This window comes from Mustela lutreola, chromosome 5 (genome assembly GCF_030435805.1).
Source record: "Mustela lutreola isolate mMusLut2 chromosome 5, mMusLut2.pri, whole genome shotgun sequence".
In the NCBI taxonomy this organism is placed as follows: domain Eukaryota; kingdom Metazoa; phylum Chordata; class Mammalia; order Carnivora; family Mustelidae; genus Mustela; species Mustela lutreola.
The window spans coordinates 99389717-99410505 of record NC_081294.1 but is presented as its reverse complement, the minus strand read 5'-3'; the positions used below and the strand labels follow the sequence as shown (position 1 = coordinate 99410505).

At 33.5% G+C, this 20789-nt stretch overlaps 1 protein-coding gene across 2 annotated transcripts in view; it reads right to left on the bottom strand.

Moving 5' to 3' along the window:
- Positions 1 to 674: 674 nt before the first annotated feature.
- The window catches only part of TNPO1 (transportin 1), a 94750-nt gene continuing 74635 nt past the window's right edge, over positions 675 to 20789 (bottom strand). For both annotated transcript variants that reach the window (XM_059175209.1, XM_059175210.1), the window contains exons 16-25: positions 19818 to 19925; positions 19523 to 19681; positions 19355 to 19442; positions 16650 to 16748; positions 16343 to 16438; positions 13384 to 13459; positions 12408 to 12507; positions 9829 to 9903; positions 8842 to 8984; positions 675 to 6418 (exon numbers count right to left, since the gene is read on the bottom strand). In XM_059175209.1, coding sequence (XP_059031192.1) covers positions 8877 to 8984; positions 9829 to 9903; positions 12408 to 12507; positions 13384 to 13459; positions 16343 to 16438; positions 16650 to 16748; positions 19355 to 19442; positions 19523 to 19681; positions 19818 to 19925 — 909 coding nt within the window. In that variant the 3' untranslated portion in view covers positions 675 to 6418; positions 8842 to 8876. The remainder of the gene's footprint in view (positions 6419 to 8841; positions 8985 to 9828; positions 9904 to 12407; positions 12508 to 13383; positions 13460 to 16342; positions 16439 to 16649; positions 16749 to 19354; positions 19443 to 19522; positions 19682 to 19817; positions 19926 to 20789) is intronic.

Here is a 20789-nt window from a genome sequence, read left to right as displayed (position 1 = left end):
CATGAGCCGGTAACAAAAGGAAAGAAATCTGAGGAGCCTCATTTCCCTTCACATTTTTTGGGTTGCACTGATCTAATTTCAGATTCCTTGTTCTGAGGTATTCTAAATCTCAAATAAGAAAAGACTACTCAACAGTTGTGCACACATTTCTCCTGAAATATATTAATACATTTAATTAGTCACATGCAACTGTAATAATGGGTTACAACCTAAAACTATTTTTATAAGTATTAATTTCCAAAATCACAAGTTTTAATTTTTTGAAGGATAAATAGGAAGCCTTAATAGGACAAACATTCATACACATTCATGCAATCTAGCCTTACAATGTTTTATTCAGGACTTCGTCTTTTAATTCCTTTGCAGAGCAGTATTTTCTCCCTCCTTGCCCAACAAGAGCTGAATCTAGAATCTACTGTTTAGAAAATACACCAACAATAGCAGTAAAACAAGGGGCAAAATTTTTTTCTGAATTATACAAATAAAAAATACTAAATTTAAAAATGGTTGTCAAAGATGAGTGTACTATGTGTAAAAACTAAGAAAAATACCTCAAACGAGAAAAAACCCCAAACAACAAAAAACAACGCAACAAGACTTATCTGGACCCAAAATGGGGGGAGGGAGGGAAAAGAAAGCTCACTTCCTTTCATTAAAAATCAGAGTGAAACATCTATAGTTAAACAACTTTATTAACATAGTCAAGCAGTGATTAACATTCACATCTATTATGTCACATCATACAAATGTAAATACAAAATTACTACAGTACAATATATATTCTCTGCATGATCCAAAATATTTGGTGGCCCCAAAAAACTCTCTTTAAAATTCAGCAGCTTATCAAAAATTAAAACCATATTCTATTTAAAATGAAGATCTGTTAGCACAGAGTTAGACTTCAAGAAATTTAGTACAGTTTGAGAAGTTGCAGGAGGATATATTTGAAGGACACATTCTAACATAGTGTGGCAGGTACAGAAACATCAGATTTAAAGCTTTTAAGCATAACTCATACAACCTAAGTTGTCAGCAGAAAGATCCAGTTATTTATAACTAAAGCTAAAACTACTAAATTATTGCACCCAATGTTAACATGAATATTAATTGTAAAATTGCCTTATAATATGAAGTGAAGTCATTAACCACGTTTAAACATCTCTTCTCACAGATGATAATCTATTAAGTAAAATTAATTACACAGTATTGTCTAATTATTATCTCCATAAAAATCATCCAATCTTAATTTGGTTATATATCCACATAGGAGAACATCAATAAGGGAATATGGGGAAAGTACAGTGAAACCCCTTTATGAGGCTGGTATTAGGAGGGGAAAAACACTGCCTTATAGGCTAACCATGTTATATTAGGCTTTAAGGAAGATAATTAGATTTGCAAAGTCACTAACTCTGCATAATACCAAGCCATAGTAAAAGGGGACTCTATGGTAGATGAACAAAAATTGTTAACGAAAGGGAAAATACTACTTTCCTAATTAGTGATACAATGCTTGGCAAATAGATTTGGTTTTAAAATGTACAAGAGGTGAAAAAAACAATCACCGTTTTAACTTCCCTCAAAATCATGCATACAGGTTTTTTTTTTTAAACAATACATTCTGGGATACAAATCACAATAAACAATTGCTATAATTAAATGTATACCTTAAAATTAATATGTATAATAATTAGGCATAAAGATAAAGAATCCTCTACATATAAGTAATACCAATGGGGGAAAGGTCTACATAAGACTGAAAAAATTAGTCACATGTCACCCGGAAAGTGTACAAGTGAATGAAACTTTTATGCAAAATTTAAGAGGCATTAGAAATATCTCCATATTTAATACAGTATGAAATGTACTAAAGTAGGTATACAATGCTCTTGCATGGTATAATTATTAGATGATATTGTTACACAGCTCTTTATTGATCTGATTTTTCAACTAGATTATCCCTTAATCTGAAGACCACAGTTTTAAGATTCCAATGCCTACACTTCAGTAACAGTACTAGTAGCAACAGTTAGTGTTTTCCCCCTTGTAATATTTGCAAAAAAAACCCAAAAAACAAAAAAACCCCCAAAAACAAAACTAAAGAACACCTCAATAAGCAAAGCTGTGTGTATTTTATTTAAAGTACTACTAAAGGATTTAAATTGCAGTTATGCATGGTACACTCTTCTCTTGGGAAGAGTGTCTTTTGCACCGTTATCTGTTAATACATTCAATATGAATAATATAGATTAATTATATGAAGCAAAAAACCCACTTTTTTCTTTATGGCGAAAGACTTAAGTTAAATTTAGACTAAAGGGCTTAAGATATAGTTACTTTAGTTCTGGCATTTCAGCTATGCAGGGTAATTTAATACAGGACCAAAAAAAAAAAAAATCCATTTTCCTATCTTGAGGGGTTTGGCGAAGAGGAGGACCAAATTAAACTCACTCTCAAGGTAAACCTGCATGCAAAAGTCTTGCCAGGAGGGATCTCACTCCCCCTAGTCTGCTAGAGTAAGGACTAGAAAATCTGACTAAATGCAAAGACTCTTCATGAAATACACTAAAAAACAAAGTTAAGTATGATGACCCCTTATAAGCATATGTCACCAAAGCAAAAAGGATACAAGAGTATTCACCTGAGATAAAACTTGTATCTGAATATTCCATAACTGAGTAGACAAAGCATTTCAATAGAGGAAAGTCAGTTGAAATTATTTTAAAATATACATCTGATCCTATTTTACAATATATGCCATTTAAGCAATTCAGATCAATGAAAAAGTCTTAACCAAAAAAATCACAGTGTTTATCAATATGTTAATTACAAAATGTATGCTACTTATTTCGTTTTTAAGATGTAATGGCTTGGTTAAGTGTCTTAAAATCTATTCTTCTGAAACCTAACTTGCATCACAAAATCAAGTAGCAATAATGTAAAGCATCAGAACTGGCTCTTCAAGATTATTTACACGTTGATTATTTGGGAAATAACCAACTAAAAAATATAAAAAAGTGATTTTTTTTACACAGTATGAAGTTATTAAAGAGATTAGACAATACAAAAAGCAAAATTCTTTCCTGAATAAATGAATTCTGTGGCACTAAGTTCACCTGCTAATGGACTGACTACAACACTGAACTGCCAAACATGCATTTAAATTACATTAAATACACTTTCTGTTTCCAACTTAGGTTGATCAGCAGCTTTTGTTCTGTTAGAATCCTTCAAAGAGAGAAGCTCGAACAGGAAAAAGAAGGCATATATAAAACAGTAAACACTGACCTCCTGAGGTTCCTACAACATAAAAATATTCAAGTAGAAAATCTACATCACTTAGCAGCGGCTATTTCTGTAGTTGAGCACACTAACAGCACTTTAGTGTGTAAGGAGCAGATGAAGTAAGCCGTGCTTTAAGCATGCCAAGAGGCAGAAACACTGGAATGTAACAAAGACAAACACAAGTTCATAGACATTCAGTCAACATTCAAAACTATTAAGACTACACCACAAGAATTAAGTTGCTTTATATATATCCCATGATGTATTTTTATCAGAATAAATGCTAAATCAGAGCTTACCTCAAAAGATAACTTAAATGGCTTCTGCAAATTCCTATGCTATACTATGTATCTGAAATATAAATTAGGGAGAAACAATAACCTCATGGTGAGGGGGGACACACAAAAAACCCAACCCAATCAGGTTGCCAGTCGTGTTTACTTAATTTCACTATTTTTAAATTAAATTTCCTTTTAATTTAAAAAGTTAAGTGACTACAAAAATGGGCACATTCTTACCTTATCTCTTAATTAAAAACCAACTTTTAATCAAATAGGTGACAAACTGCTTTCAGTCAATAGAGTTGTCAATCACAGGTCCAGATAACTTTATTGAAGGTTGTTTTTATATGTTTGTTTTAGTAAAGTGTTTACAGAAGCATTTTGCCATTTCCTCCAACTTAAATTTTATTTATTCCAGAATACTAAGGTATCCTCCCATATTAAATTCTAAAGAATATTTGAAAAACTACAGACTATAAGTAGGATTTAAGGATAAAATAGCTACTCTAATCAGGTTTTGAAGACTATGAAGCAAATTTTGAGCTTCCAGCGAAGCCAGGTACTAGAAAGCAAAATGCTACATACCCTTTGGATCCAACTTATAATTAAAAACAAACAAACAAAAAAACCCCAAAAACTGGACATTGTAAAATAGGATTTAATTTCAGGCTCTACAGACTGAAATTTGCAAAGCCAAAGTAGAGGAAAAAAACGTGAAAGAACATGTTTTAAAAAATACACACATATACACACACACACAGTAACAAAAACCTTTTCTGCATGCTACCATGCATCTGAAATTTTTTGAAAACGGTATTTTTAAATTCACACGCATACAGCTCAAACTTCAGTGCAATGGCTGTATCATTCAACACCTTTAGAAGAACAGAACCATGCAAAGAGGAGCAACTGCTTATAAAAATGGTTATTCAGAATTTATTCTGCAATGCAAAGGTGACAAACTAAAATATAAAAAGGTTGTTATGGCTTAACATTTTTGTTGCAGATTAAATATGCAGCATTGAAAAATGGAAAGGTGTGGCTTCATCTCTGACCAGCAGAGTTAAAAAGAAAAAAATCTCTCCATTTTCCTTCATCATCATGGGATACACTGTTCAGGCAATCCAAATTAATAAAGACTTGCACTTCCATATGCACACAAGATCAAGTGTACCAGTTAGGATTTCACATTCACAGTATATAAGAAAATACACATGGAAGGAAAAGTAAAGGGTTAACTTAACAAGGATTTATTCACAGGAATACATGTAAGTAGAGAAAAATAACAGAAAAGCTAAACAAATGAAATGAAGAGGATCCAAACCAACTTTCACTCTGTAGCTTTTTACTTGCACCCTGTGTGCATATATCTAGGGCACAGAGGGCCACCAACATGCGCCAATACAGTGTAGGAACCCTGCATTACATCCATTAACTTAAACATATCTTTAAGATCATGCTTTGAACAAAAAAAGAAAGCTTAGAAGGCAATATGTTGAGTGGGAATAAACATTGAAATATAGCAATCATGTCTTCAACTTCTACAATTGTCTTTATGTGCCAACTAACATTTACGCAGCCTCTTACAGATCTTTTACCATGTATTTTAAGTTTTAGAAGTTTTGATAAAATCACTAGTAGTATATAACCATGCAGAAAGCACATCACACTGACAGCACAGAGGCAAAGATTTTGCACAGGTATATCAGCTTTCCACATTGTGCAGGTTACACACAATACAATATCAATCTTACTCCTAACAAGATCCTAAAAAGATATTTCAAGGCCTAGCTGTAAACTACAGTACTTTATATCTATATTCTTAATAAAAATAAAAAATCCACAAATCTTCAAAAGGAATTTTAAATGCAGGGCTATATTGAATTGGTAAACTGCAACACAAACTGGCGCCACAGAGGTAAATGAATACCAATCTCACTCTATGCGATGCAAGCATGCTACTTTCCCACTAATTTAAAGTACTTTCAATCACTATGAGCCAGAATGCATGCCCGAACCTTAAACTGCACTTTAAAAAGAACGTCTTGGCCTAGAAATTAAATCTAATGAAGTACAACCATCAAATTATATCCACTACATTAATGTTTTAATGCAAAATCAAGATGTCAATCTTTAGTCTGATATGCCCAACCCCATTTATTCCTCCCTCCCTGCCCACCCCACAAAAGTAAAAGGAGTGACTCATTTGGCATTTCACAGGGTGCTTCATTGTTTAAATCTGTTTTGTTTTATTTCCAACTTTTTTTGGGGTACCTTAAATTGTAACTTCCAAGAACCTGCTTCTACTATGGGTAGGCAAGCTGATTTTAATTCTATTAGCTTCATTTGTGTAGTTCTTCATCAGCATGCAAAAACAAGGCCCCAACACGTGGGAAAATTTATAAAAATCTTTAAATTAAGGAAAAAAAAAGCTTCTTTACTGTTTGTAACCCCCATTCTTAGGTTTCCTTTATTGTACGCTATAGAATTTTTCATCTTTCTTATCCCTATGCATCATTTATGTGGTTCTTGTTTTGGTACAATTCCCCATAATATTCCAGGATGTACTGTTTTGTGAGTAGACTGAATAGGTTTTGTTTTTGTTTGTTTTTTTGCTTCTTCACATCCAGTGCGGAGTTGTAATTGGAGACAGATTTCCACCCACAAAGGCTCCAGATGTTAAAACGTTTCCCAACATCGACTTAATACAGTGACGGCAACACCTCCCTCCCGCCCCTCCCAGTAGGGTTGGGATTGTACTGTATTCCCTACTGGTTTACCCTTCCCCCCTGTAAAGGGTAACATTTTCCCTGGGTGCAGAGGCTCCCTCATAGTCTCCAAGACTGAAGGACCTGTAAGAAAACAAAACAAAGCAATTTTATATTTTAAAACAGTTTCTCTTAAAGCCAGCGAAATACAAAATTAATCAAGTAAGAATGCTATCTCTAACCAGAGAAAATGAAAACTGGACAAATTGCCTAAGATCATGCCAGCAGTCACTGATAACCCATGTTAATACCTTCCCCTATGGCTTTCAATAGTCATCTGTGTCAGATATGAAAAGTGACACCAAGCTGAGGACAAGCAGAGAGGCGTGTGGAGCTCTACATTACATAGATGAAGTTCAATGGATGCCCTGTAGGATGCTATCAATCTAATTCTTTATCCCCCCGATTGGTTATTCCTCACTTGTTTAACAAGATGTCTTACTTTCTGCAAAAATCAAGTAACACTTTCTTTAAAACAATCCTTTAACTTGGTGAGAATGAAAACATTATCCTTTTTTACCCCAGTATGTCCAATATTAAGCAAACCAAAAAATCTAATCCATCAAAAAATAAAGGGACATTACTTCTTGTTGGTTGTCTGATGTTCTAGCTTAGGAGGCACTAAAGGTATTCATAATACACTAAGTTTACTAGATTCAGTAATAGCAAAAAAATAAATTTTAGGGGTGCGTGGGTGGCTCAGTGGGTTAAAACTTCTGCCTTCGGCTCAGGTCATGCATAATCTCAGGGTCTTGAGATTGAACCCCACACTGGGTTTTCTGCTCAGCGGGAGCCTGCTCCCCGCCCCCCCCGCCTGCCTCTCTGCCTACTTGTGATCTCTGTCAAATAAATAAATAAAATCTTAAAAAAAGGTAAATTTTAACATCTCCTAGATGTTCCTTACAAATAATTCTTTTGACTCTATCCCACACAATCGTTTCCTATGTTCTCAGACTTCTTGATATTCCTGTAAAGAACCTTTTCAACACTAGCAGTTATAATGGTAACCACATAAAGAACTAAAATCAGATCACTAGGATATTGTAACCAGCACCTAATGCTGGTCCTTTCACAACAAAAATCTACTAACCACTCAAGCCAAATACGGGGTATATATGAAGATTGAAGTGGATTCACAGAGAACGATTAGCCCATCTGTGGGAAAGTACAAGCAGCACCTTCTCCCTGCCTCTGAAAAAAGTCAGGAATAGAAGATAGTGATCCACTTTCATCTCTAATTAGGAAACAGGTAACTATTTTATGCCTCATCTCAGAACACGATCAACTCAATAAATCAATGTAACTGGTGACATGATAGGGATACAGAAGTTACCAAATCTGCAAGTGCTAAACACTCAACTCACTACTGTATCATCTCTCAGGCCCTGATGTTAAGAGTCATTCTCATCCATGACATTCTCACGATTTAATATAAAGACAATTAAACACTATTTCAAAATGCTAAAGCCACAAAACAGCCACGAGTACTCAAAACTACAGGGGGACAATACACAAAGGGCTCTGAGATATTCCAGAGGCTGCAAGTCCATTTTTACTGCCTTATAGGTTATACAGCACGGATGTGGAAACCTTTTCAGATTTAAAATCTAGCTCCAAGTAAATGAACAGAAGAGCAAACAAAAACTCCAACAAAGGAGATAATTAAATTTGGTAGACATCTTTTGGACACACACAGAGTATACTCTCTGAGCCCTCCAGTCAATTATGTCTCAGTTCATGTTCAAAACCTAAAGAAGTGTATCCTTATTCACTGTACTGACCCATATTCCTAGCATTTATTGAGCCAACTTAGTGTGTTAGGTAATATACTTAGTTCTGGCATCACATATAATTTTAATCTTCAACATAACAAAAGAACTGAAGCCGTGAGATCAGGATTGTTAGTTTGATTTAACTACAGAAAAACTCAAGGAACAAGAGTCCAAATGGACTTACCCCTCTACTACCCCAAATCCAAACAGACTCATCCATTGTCCATTTTAAAATACAATGCAGGTCACATGGTAGGTGCTCAATAAAATACATGTTGAAAAATGAATATTAAATATTCCCATCTGCTGAGCCCAAAACTAGTTGCAATTCTAGCAGGCTTTTCTCAAAAGCTCACAACACAGACGTCCTTGATGTATCAGAGACTATAAATTTAAACTTCAAAATAATCTTTACCCTACACCAAAGTAAATGTGGGTGACTTCTTACAGGCCAAAAATTTTAAAAACAGGCATTAGTTTGTTGAGTAATCCAAACAGCATACCAATTTGGTTTTCTTTTTACTCAGGATTCAAAGTAAAACAATGCATTTTACCTTGCTTGCTAGTTTCTAAAGAAAATTCTCTAGCTTTGATTTTAAATTTCAAGGCTAATATAGCCTGAGTTTTACTCAACCTTTGCAGAAAACATACAGCTTTTATTCTACTCAGTAATTTTAGATTGTAGATCCAAGTTTCTTTACCCTCAAAAACTTCCACAAACTTCTTAAAACTTACCCCTAATTATGGGACTGCAGCTTAAGTGTATGAGATTAAACACCGTAAAAAGCTGCAAGACGCTCTTTTAAGGGAAGCGGAAACTGGTCAGAGAAACGCCTCCAATTTTCATCCCCAACTTGATTTTTAAATCCGTGAAGGATCTGCAAGAAGTGAAAAAAATCATTAATTCATCACTAACAGGAGAAAAATTCCAATCTGCATAGCTTCTGAAATAAAACACTACTGACTTTTATTTTTCTAAAATTTTATCAATTTTAAATCAATGGTTCTCAAACTTTGTTGGATGCTGTACCACTACATGTCTTACCTAAAAGCACCTTATAATATATTCTAAACCTTGGTTTGAAAAGTTTAGAATTCAAGCAAGTGTCCTAGTAACAGATGCACGCTAAGCAAACTCTGACCTACTACTAATGGACAACAAAGTAGAGAATTCATCCAATGGATAAAATTTTTATGTCACATAAAAGTTTTCTCAAACTGGAAATATATAAAAGCTTTAAGTTCATGTCTGCAATCACAGCTGACAAATTCTCGGATAAGAGGATTCAAACAGGTAACAACATTTTATTCTTATTTTGTTATGGTTGAGTACTGACTAGAATGAATCCAAAGGGACACTACTAAAACAAAGAACTATATAGACTTAAGCCCCGTGGAAACCATTTCAGATTTACTTTATTCAACAGTTTACATTATACTCCAAATCTCAGTCAGCTGTCTTTGAAAATATATGCTGCTTTGGGTAGGTGGGATGATGGGACATCAATCAGCAGTATTGCTTGAGAAAATATTTTTGAAGTGTGTGCTCTTCTGATAGAGTCACTGCTGTACCTTTAAAAAAGATCAATATAGATGATCTACCAATATTGATCCGAAGCAAAGAGTCTAGTTCTATATGAAATGTAAATGTAATTTAAACTTTCCAACTAGTCTTGTAATAGTCCCAAGATGTTTATCATGGAGACTTTAGAGTTACCTTACCTTACAGAACATGTCTCTCAGATCATCTTTTGGGTTAATCCACGATGCAACAGCATCACAAAAAAATATAAAATCCTGTAACAAGCAGGAAATACACCTTAGGTTGCTATTTGTCAAACACAGCACAATGTACCTATCACGACAGAATCCTACCTCAAAAAAATTTTTTTAAAAAAATCAAGTATGGTAAGAAATTATAAAATAATGGCTGTCCCTATTATTCCACCATCAAGGAATCTCTACTCATTCAGTTTATACTGGAATTTAACGTGCTTTTAAAATTTCTTTTTACACCACAGAACCCCTGTCTAGTAAATATGTAGCACCAACAATGGAATTAAAGTACCAAATGAGCACCAATCTTAAAATCTTAATCCATTCATTCATTAATTAAATTACTGAATTAAAGAAATACATAAATTCAATCATCTCACAGCTGTGACTGGACTAGAAAGAATTTAAAGCAAGTTAAGTATATGTCAAATAAGCTTGATTTGAAGTTTAGTAATTAATAGATCTAAATTTCAGCATGAAATTTAAAGAAAATGACCAAAAGCTAGAAGAAAAACTACTTATATAGTTATAATACCCATCGAAACCCAAACCAGAGTGAACAAAAAAGAGAACAAAAAAACCCAATGTTCAATGACTAGGAAAAACTGCATTACTCTCATGATAAGAACAGGTGACAAAAGGTATATGCTTTAAGTGTTTCATTTAAATACTTTTTGATCTAGACTATCATACTGAAACAGCAGTTCAATATAGAGCACTTAAGATTACTGCTTATGTTCTGATATGTCAACTATTTAAAATTTTACTAAAGTCAGAGAACTTTCTTAATTTCAAAATTTACTGACTGAAGTATGTGCATAAAACACGCATTTAAGCAATTAAAATTCCAGGTGCCTGAGGTTCATGGTTTATTCGAATTATGATTCTTTTTCTTCCAAATATCAAAGTCTCATGTTATAAAAATTAAAATATTTACATATCTAAAATTTGTGATGAAAATTTAAACATAAAAAATAACACTTAAGATATTTTCTTCTAACCACATCTAAATAAAATATGTAAAAAGCAGAGATTTGTACTAATTCTTAAGTTGGTAGTGATTTACTGACCACATATATACGTGTTACTCTCACCGTCTTAAATGTTAATTTGAAAACAAAACAATAAAATCCTGATGGGAAAATGTTTCTTCTTAATATAATATACATTGTGTCAGGTAACTCTAAAACACATTTAAGATGACATAAAGTTCTTAAGTATTGAAAAAAAACAGAAATTTAATCGCAGGAGGTTATTTTGCAACTAGGGACTATTTCCAAAGATAGCACCCGGCTTGTTTTCATACAAGTTATTGTTTTACAAATGTGAAGTAAGTCAAAAGACTTTTTCCATTTCTAATTTACAAGTTTTCAATGCCTATCACTACATTAATTTGAATTTTCAAGCCGGTAATTAATAATGTTTCTAAACAAATTACCACAGTCATTAACACAAGACAAGAGGTATCAGAAAATACTGACTGAAAGATGTTCAAAGCATGTGTCTCCTGGAAATGAAAGGTTATTTTCTTGAAAACATGTCCCATAATTTCTTTTCCTTACCATTCACCTGCTGAGTAACCTGGGATACTTTTACCTAGAGTTCCACAGCCTGCATTCTGTTGATTTCATACACATGGTGTCAATCAACATGTTCCTCCGGTGTGTGTGTCTTGCAAACTGACACCTGGATCCAGAGGTTATCAGATTCATATCTGATACTTCCACCAAATAATTTTTTAAATGCTAAAAATGTCCAGATACTATCTAAACTAAGGAAACAAGAGAAATAAATCCTAACCTCTCCAAGTTATAACAGTTTCAATGGTTAATTCAGTATTCTGTTTTGTTAACTACTGAATTTCTAAGTTTATTTCTAATTCCGTGGGTCACTCTCTTAACCCGAAAACAAACAAAAAAAACAAAACAAAACAAAAAAACCCCACCATAATTTGTTTTGGGGTGCCTGGGTGGCTCAGTGGGTTAAGCCTCTGCCTTCAGCTCAGGTCATGATCTCAGGGTCCTCGGATCGAGCCCCTCATTGGGCTCTCTGCTTGGCAGGGAGCCTGCTTTCTCCCCTCTCTCTCTGCCTACTTGTGATCTCTCTCTCTCTCTCTCTGTCAAATAAATAAATAAATAAATAATCTAAAACAAAACAAACAAACAAACAAAAAACCCCCACAGCAACAACAACAACAAAAACAAAACAACAAAAAAACCACCATAATTTGTTTTGGGGTGCCTGAGTGGCTCAGTGGGTTAAGCCTCTGCCTTCAGCTCAGGTCATGATCTCAGGGTCCTGGGACAGAGTCCCGCATCGGGCTCTCTGCCTGCCTCTCTGCCAGCTTGTGATCTCTGTCAAATAAATTAATAAAATCTTTAAACAACAACACATAATTTGTTTTTATTATCTTTGAAAAATAAGTGGTATGTGATACTTTCATAATTAAAGTGTTAAAATAATTCACCCTTTAAAGTTTCATTATTCAGAAGATTAAAATTTAAAAAATCTTTGTGACATCTTACTTGGATTACTCCACTGGGATTCACACTGATCATGGTACAAATCCCACGAAACGCTGAATCCTTTTCCTCATTGTCCCTTATGTTTCTCAGAGAGGTGCACCTATTAAATTATAGAACTGAGATTAGCATTTAAATAAAAAGCAGGTTCAATCACAATACTAATGGACAGTATTTAATGGAATAAGCACACAGTATAGGTAATGTTTAGATTCAAAGAATTTTCATGAAGTTTAAGTTTCTCATTCTCCCGGTATGGCTGGCTCATCTTCTAATCTCAATATAGTGGAAGCCTTGAAATTCACATTTTCTTATTAATAGATTGCATCTATAAAATGGACAGTTGATTTTAATCTCCCATTTAAACTTGAAGTTGAGCCAAGAGTACGTTATTTTTAAAACTGTATTATAACTTGTATTCCATTAAACACTACTAAAAATGACTTGAATTGAAAGATTATCAATTGAAAGAAGCAGAACATAGGATATACTGCCACAATATAAACTATTATTACACAACTTATGGTGTAGATGTTTAACTTTAACATTAACAAGCAAATAAAGTTTTTATACATAACATAATTTAAACATGTATTTCTTAATGCAATCCAAGTTTTCAAATTAATTCTAAAAAAGAAACAATGCAAAAACCTAAATTTATAGAATTTGCATGCATCTTTATTTTACTGGTGGATATTTAAATGCTTTTCATGTATAATCAAGCTTTTTAACACAGCAAGCATGTGACAATCTTATCCCATGCATCAATTAGTCGTTAGCCACAACATAAAATAAATATACATGACGATGCTACTGAAAAACCTCACAAACCTGATAGGACAAGATTAGTCACATGGTTGGCAATGATTAAGGATTGTGATTTTTGTAACCAACTGAAAATATATCTAAAAGTGAGATAGAAAGAGAAAGAAAGAGTGAAGAAAAATGAATTAAAAAAAAAAGATTGAATAATACACACCAGGGTCTTATAAACTGCTGTAGCATGGGGGCCACCTCTTGAGGACAAACGTAACCAAGACGACCAATTGTTATTGCTAAGGTAACGCAATCACGGTTATACACCACCAAACGCCAACCAAGACATGAGCAAATGAGGGGGAAGGAGAAAAAATAAAGAAAAAACAACAAATAACTCAGAAACAGAAACCAACAGAATTTGTGTATGATAATAAACATAAGATTTCACCAGTGCTGTTTATTACCACCCCCTAAAATAAGGGGCAGCAACATATATGGCATACTCTTGGAAAAAGGAAAACAAAAGGAATTAAAAAAACTTTAAAGATTGAGAGAACACCAAAAACCATGAAGTGCTTTTCTCGCTCAATCAAGTAAGAAGAAATTCTGTTAATAAAAAGATGAGCGATTAAAATGCATGGATTTAGAGATTCTCCATTCAAAGTCAGTTGAAATTTCAGAATTTAATAATGAAATCTATGTTTTTCCCCCAAGAATTATTAGTAAATGCGAATGATTACATTTCTGAATTGTTTACTCAAACACAGTTCTCAGAAGTTAAAACAGTTGAAATTTCTTTACTTCTCTACGTCTTTTTAAATAAGTGATTTCCAATCTTTCAAAATCACCTAGAAATTTAATCGCAATTTAGGTAGTTCTGTTTGTTAACATTTCTAAAATGAACCAGTGGACTTTTTGTTGCTTGATATCAAAATCAACCATCAAATTTTAGGGGTTACAGTATACACCTAATGAATGAATTGGAAAATTGCTGTGCGGTTGCCAAATTCCATTCCAATTAACCTTTGATGGTGATGATCATGGTAACAACTCAGATAATAGCCCACTAATTTCAAACCATTATTTGACATTAAGAAAATTTACAGTCCACTGTAATGATATGTGGACAAAAGGAACAAACACATAATCTGTCTTTGCTATAAAAGGCATAGCACAAAATAGGTAAGACATTATACTGATCACATGCTAGAATTTTACTTAAAAATTTCGAAGTGGGAATTACTCAAACATATTCACCATCAAAATTCATTCAGGAAGTCCTTAAACTTACGAAGGGCTAAAAGAAGTTGCAACTCAGAACTGCATTCTGCAATTCAAAGGTACATACATATAAATACATTTATACACAACGGGAAAAAAAAATACAAACAGAAAACAAACCATAAGGTGCTTTAATGGTGTTCTCTCAAAAACTTACAGGTTAACCTTTCATAAAAAAAGGGTGGGGGAGGGTAAAGAAAAATGTTTAAGGATTACTTGAAGCAAACTACACAGATAATACTAAAATCCAGCAGATTCATATGAAGCAAGAGAAAGAAAACCTATGTTCAAAAGACACAAACTATGCAACATTCTCATTAAACAGGCAAGTATGAACAATCCAATGAAACATGCGATAAAGCAGATGATGGTCCATTGAAAAAGTTCAGTGTAGGATATACTAATCGGAAAAAGAGCAAATAACTGCATGTACTTAGAATTGGCTTTATGAAATATTAAGAAGACAGTAATTAAGTTGCTAAAATCTACAGACATTAGCCACGGACAATGGTTTTATTTTTGTTAATTAACAACCATTTCCCCCTTTTGGATAAGGAATAATGGGAACATTTTCTGCAGCCACTTGTGATAAGATTAATCCAGTGAATCCCAAGTGCTTTTCAATCTTATCAATTTAATTTGTCAACTTGATGGACATTATCAACTTCTTGGTTTACAGTAAAATAATAATTAGAATATAAACTTATAAATAAAGCCAATTTGTTAAAGGAACTATCTATAAATTCACAAGCTGATATCCCACAAGAAACTTTAATATACATTACATTCAACATTTATTTGCAGTTATGCATTCACATTTAAAAATAAATAGGAAGTTTCTTTAGGTTCAACAGTAATTTTATAATGGCAAGTGTTCCAAATCTGAATGTCATGTATCGGTACTGCATTCTAAAGAAATAAAAACCTGACAAGATTTCATAACCATCCTAATACATAGGTTTTTATACTTTTCAGCAAGAAAATCTAATTCACGTCATGATATAAACAGTACCCATACAGCCAAACAGCTATATAACTGTTTCTTAATTCAAAGATTTCCTTCCATACCAATAAACATATCAACTTTAATCACATTAAAATATTCACCTTTTATAATTAAATATAAAATTAAAATGCCTTTGAAAACAAATTTTCTTATTTAGAAGACCTTATTTTAATCTTCATATAGTATTTTGGTAAAACCCTCACTGACTATGAATATATTTACTGGAATTATATCTTAGTTATATAAAGAAAAGGACGTGCCTGATTGAAAACAAAATTCACATCTTTTATCATTATTAACAAAAATCAGGGTGGGTGGAAAGAAAAAAATCACCCTGGAATGTGTTCTATAGTATGGAAGGTACTCTTTAATATCAACATGCTCTCTATAAATGCAAAAGAGAAACAAGCCTCCTGAATAAAAATCCCATAAAGTACTGCCTTAAGTTTCCAATTTGAAGGAAAATAATACAATGAAATACAAAATACACATGCCACTGTTAACCAATTAGCCTCTACACTGATGTCTATTTTTGACTACAATTTTGTAGATTAAAATTAAAAAAAAAAAAAAAAAAAAAAAAAATTACTTCCCAGCTGCCAGTTACTCTCTGAATTAATATAAATTAAAATTCATATTGTTCAATAGTTATTTTAGCTGGGGTCCATTTGAGGGAGTATTTAAACACATAATAGGGGGGACTGTTTTTGAAAGTCTCTGAAAATTGGTTATGCAATATAGTTAAAACAATACATACTGTCACTGAAATCTCAAATAGCTGTTAATAATAAGCTGTGTTTCTAAAGCTAGTTTTGCTTTGGTTTCTCTACGCATCTTAACTTTAAAAGGCAAATAGTTTTCTCTTCACCATAACAGTTCAGTCATATGGTACCTGTATTCTCTAACAACGTCTTTGGTGTGTTGGGTCTGTTAATGATTTCTACAAGCTGGTGCAACACCATAGGAATATAAGGCTGCATCTCTATACCTAAATCACCCCCAAAAGAGAAAACAAAACAGAAAAAATTTAATGTTAAAATACCAACATAAAATATTCTGTTCCCTTTATTAACTGTGACATAAGTTAATAATAAATATTTATGTATAAAACTCATTTAGGTTAAAAAGAAAAAGCAATTACAAAAGTATTAAGGCATCTAAAAATTTACAGTGCTTTTAAAAGGGGAGAAGGATCTTACCCATCTGAATGGAGATTTCTCCAATTGCCCATGTGGCATTATTGCAGACTGAAATGAACTCTGGATTTAGGTTGGTTCCCAGTATAGGCATGAAATCAGCTAGAAGAAAAATTGTTTAATAACTATGTAGTAAACTTTTCAACAGCAGTGTATTGTGCTTTAAAGGAACTCTACTAGGTGGAAACTGAAATCTAGGCAAGAAATACCAATTTTTAAAAGATTTTAATAAAATTTAATTTTAGGAAAATAAAAAAGGCACTATCTGGCCACGGAACTTTCTATGAAGTAGACCAGGAAACATTAATTTCGGTCTATTTTAGGTATCATTAAAATGAGTTGGTCAGAGTAATCACTCTTGTGATCAGATGGAGAAAATTTAAATTAAAAACGAGGAAAACATGATATGACTTTCTTCAAAGCTAGTTTTTCACACGCACAAATATTTTTTAAAAAATCAATGATTTTGGCTTTTAAAGAACTTTGACCTTAGTGTTCAGATTGTGATCTCTAAATATCATTTTCCACTTAAAAGGAATGAGGGCTCTCAGAGAAAGGTCTCATTGCAGGCTAAAGGCAGGAAATGTACAAAACAAGCCTGGACTATTTTGTCATACCAGGAAGGACTAAGGAGCAAATTTAATTAAGCTCCCACTGCCAGTGGTAGGACAATTTGAGCATCATGAATTCATACTGACACTCAAAGAAGAATCAAACACAAACAAAAACTGAACTCTGAAACACAATATAGATACCTGTGGAAGATGCTGGGAATCAATTCATTATTTTGAAAACTGGTAAACAAAGAGAAAGAATCAAGTAATTATCCTGCCTCCCCTGTATGGTTTGTACCTCATGGTAATATTACACTGGTATGAGAAATGTCTCTATGTATATATTCTCACTGTTAAATCAAGAATTAGAGTAGCATCCTTTTTTTAAATCCCCAATAAGCTTTTTAAAGATTTTTTTTTTATTTAATAGAGTGCAAAACTGAGAGAACTCACGGAGGGACAGGGAGAAGCAGACTGGCCGCTAAGTGGACAGCCCTATGTGGGGGTTGATCCCAGGACCCTGAGATCATAACCTGAGCTGAAAGCAAACACTTTACTGAATGAGCCACACAGGCACCCTAAGTTAATAGACTTAAAGCCAGAGTTTCTAAACCTCAACAATACAATAATTTTGTCCAGATCATTCTGCCATTGGGGGAGGGTGGTGCACATGAAGGGCACTGTATCACGCATTTGTTTGATCTTTAGCAACATTCTTTGCCTCCACCTACTAGGTACAAATAACACACCTCCAGGGTTAAACAAAATGTCTCCAGACACTAGCTGATGTAGTGTTACAATTGCCCCTCGTTGAAAGAACCCTGATCTAGAAAATAACCATCATGGCCAATAACATTAAAAAAAAAAAAAGAGAAGAGAAAAGAAAAAAGTAGCTAGACACAGTATACCTCCTGAAGAAGATACACATGGTTTGTAAAGTCTAAAAAAAAAAAAAAGTAAAAAAGAAAAGAAAAGAAAATCCTTCATACAAGTTTAAATTCATAAAAACTAAAGCAGGTGTTAAGTATTGGTAGAACAAGCTTTCCATAAAATAAGAATTCATTACACTTTCATTTAGAGTAGTCAGGCTTAAACCTGAGGGTCTAGCACAGCATAATTAATGTTATTACTCAAAGTTCAGAAATACAGTTGTTAATCAAAAGCACAACTGCGAATTGGGTCAAGTTGGTCAAAGGGTACAAAATTCCAATAATAAATAAATCCTGGCATTGCACTATATGATATGATAACTATAGTTAATAATACTGTAATATAAATTCCAATATTTGGAAGTTATTATGAGAGGTCTTAAAAGTTCTCATAATAAGAAAAAAAAATCTTTTCAGTACATGAGGTGATGGATGTTAACTAAACTTACTGTGATTTTGCAATATATGCCTATATCAAATTAGGTCATACAGCCAAAACTGACACATGTTATATGTTAATCATATCTCAATATAACTGGGGGCAGAAAGCTGAAAAACCCAAAGTACAACTGTATCAAATGAAAAAACCATTTCAGGTCCATGTTTTAAACCATGGGCCACGAAATCGTGTATTTTAAGAAACTAGCATCCAAAACGCTGGGATATAGATTCTAAAGAAAACCAAAAAGCCACTTAATCCACGATTTTGAGAGCAGTTCAGTTTACGTTATTCAAGAACCTCTTATTGTCACAAAAGGCTAAGACAATGCTGTAATGTTAAAACAAAAACAAATTGTTACTTAAAGTAAATGCTTTGGAAAGTTTCCTATGATATCTGAAAAAGTACACTGGTTTATGAGAAAGGCTATTATTACTTGTGGGTACCTCTAACCCCCGCAGAAGAATGTTACTCAAAAGTTACCAGTAAACTAGCATATGGTACCAAGGTTACACAGGTGGCATGTCCTTCACACTAAAGTAATACTTTTCCAGCTTTTCTCCAGTCATACTATAAATGAGTGCCTCATGACCAGCTCAAAAGTGATCACGAATTTAAGGGAGCAATGACATTCTCATCCTACCTGTTTCACTCAAAGCAGCTTTAACTAGTATAGTATGTATTTATAAACGCTGGGATTCCATGACATTTCAGTTTAATAACAGAGAAATATAACTGATGTAAAACTAATATTAAGCACATCATAGCAGTAGGAAATGTTCATACCTATACAAGGCTTAACATGCTGAAAGCAAGCTTTTGTCAGGTCACCTAACAGGGCGAAGGAACTCTGCCGAACTTCTGGCATTTTATCCTACAAGGAATAAGAAGAAATTAACCCCAATGTGACACAGAGCATCAGGTTTTAATACATTTTAATTTAACAAGTCTCACCTGCATGCACTGATACATTAGTGTTAGAATGTTACTTCGGGCTACTAGCTGTTCAATGTTGCCTCCAAGGCCTTCAGCCAGGCCACTGAGTAAATCAAGAGCCACTATCATAAAATCTTTATCAGGAGCCTCATACTGATCTGGTTGAGCATTGTTCAGCTGAAATTAGACAAAAGTTTCAAAAAACTTAGTTTGAATCAATTAGATGAAAAAAATTTGTATACATTATGTCTATCCTTAGAAAAATGCTTATGATGCGAGGGGGAGTAGATGTAACTATTTTTTTAAAAAATACCATGGCTTGTGCAAGAGTCTTCTGTACTAGGTTTACACAACGCTGGTACACAGGTTCACAGTATGGAAGGAAACCAGACTGCAGGGCTGTGGCAACTGAAGATAGGCACTAAAAAGAATAAAGGAAAATGTAAATTTCTGGACATACTTAAAAATTATGATAAATGCTTACAAGAGTACTCAGTAAGTTTCCGGTCATGTGTGAGCCTGCTCTACTATTCTACAATAGCAGGTTATCTTTTCAGACCTCTCCTCTTTGGATGCCACTCAACAAATGCTGTTCAGATTGTGGAAGTTTCCTCAAAAAAGTTTCTGTAAGGAACATTATCCTTGGAGAACCAGATTAGGTATTACATATGCTTATTTTTTTCATCAAATATAAGATATTTGTTTATCCTTTCATGATTAATGATATGGGTGGAGTTTTAATGAGGATACCCTGAGCGCCTGCCTGAAAGTAAATCTATTTAAGCATAATGGTTTTTCTTGTTTTTGCTGGGCCAGAATCAGCCACTGCTCTTAGTCATGGAGGTTTTTACTTCTCTGGCTAGGGACAACCACAGCAGAAATGATGACCCATGAAATGACAGGGGAAACAAGAATGGCAATGACTGAAATGGCTCTACCAGCATCAATTCATGTAAATTATCATATTTGATTGCATGTTCAGTTATTTGAGTAACATATCAACTATCAAACCTCCAAATGGACAGAAAGGGTATGAAGCAAAGTCCTTCCCTTATCAGCACCAAGACTCCATTCTACTTCACATATGACTAAATGTGTGTATATACAATAGGTATATAACACACCAAATAATTTAAACTATATCAACTGTCATGGTATAGCTATGTATCTATATAAACAAATGCAATTTAATAGAGGACCTATAAGCTGATATGGAAACATCTCCAAGTTAACTGATTAACACTGAAGCCGAGCAGGTGAGAAAACATGTAATATAATCATTTGA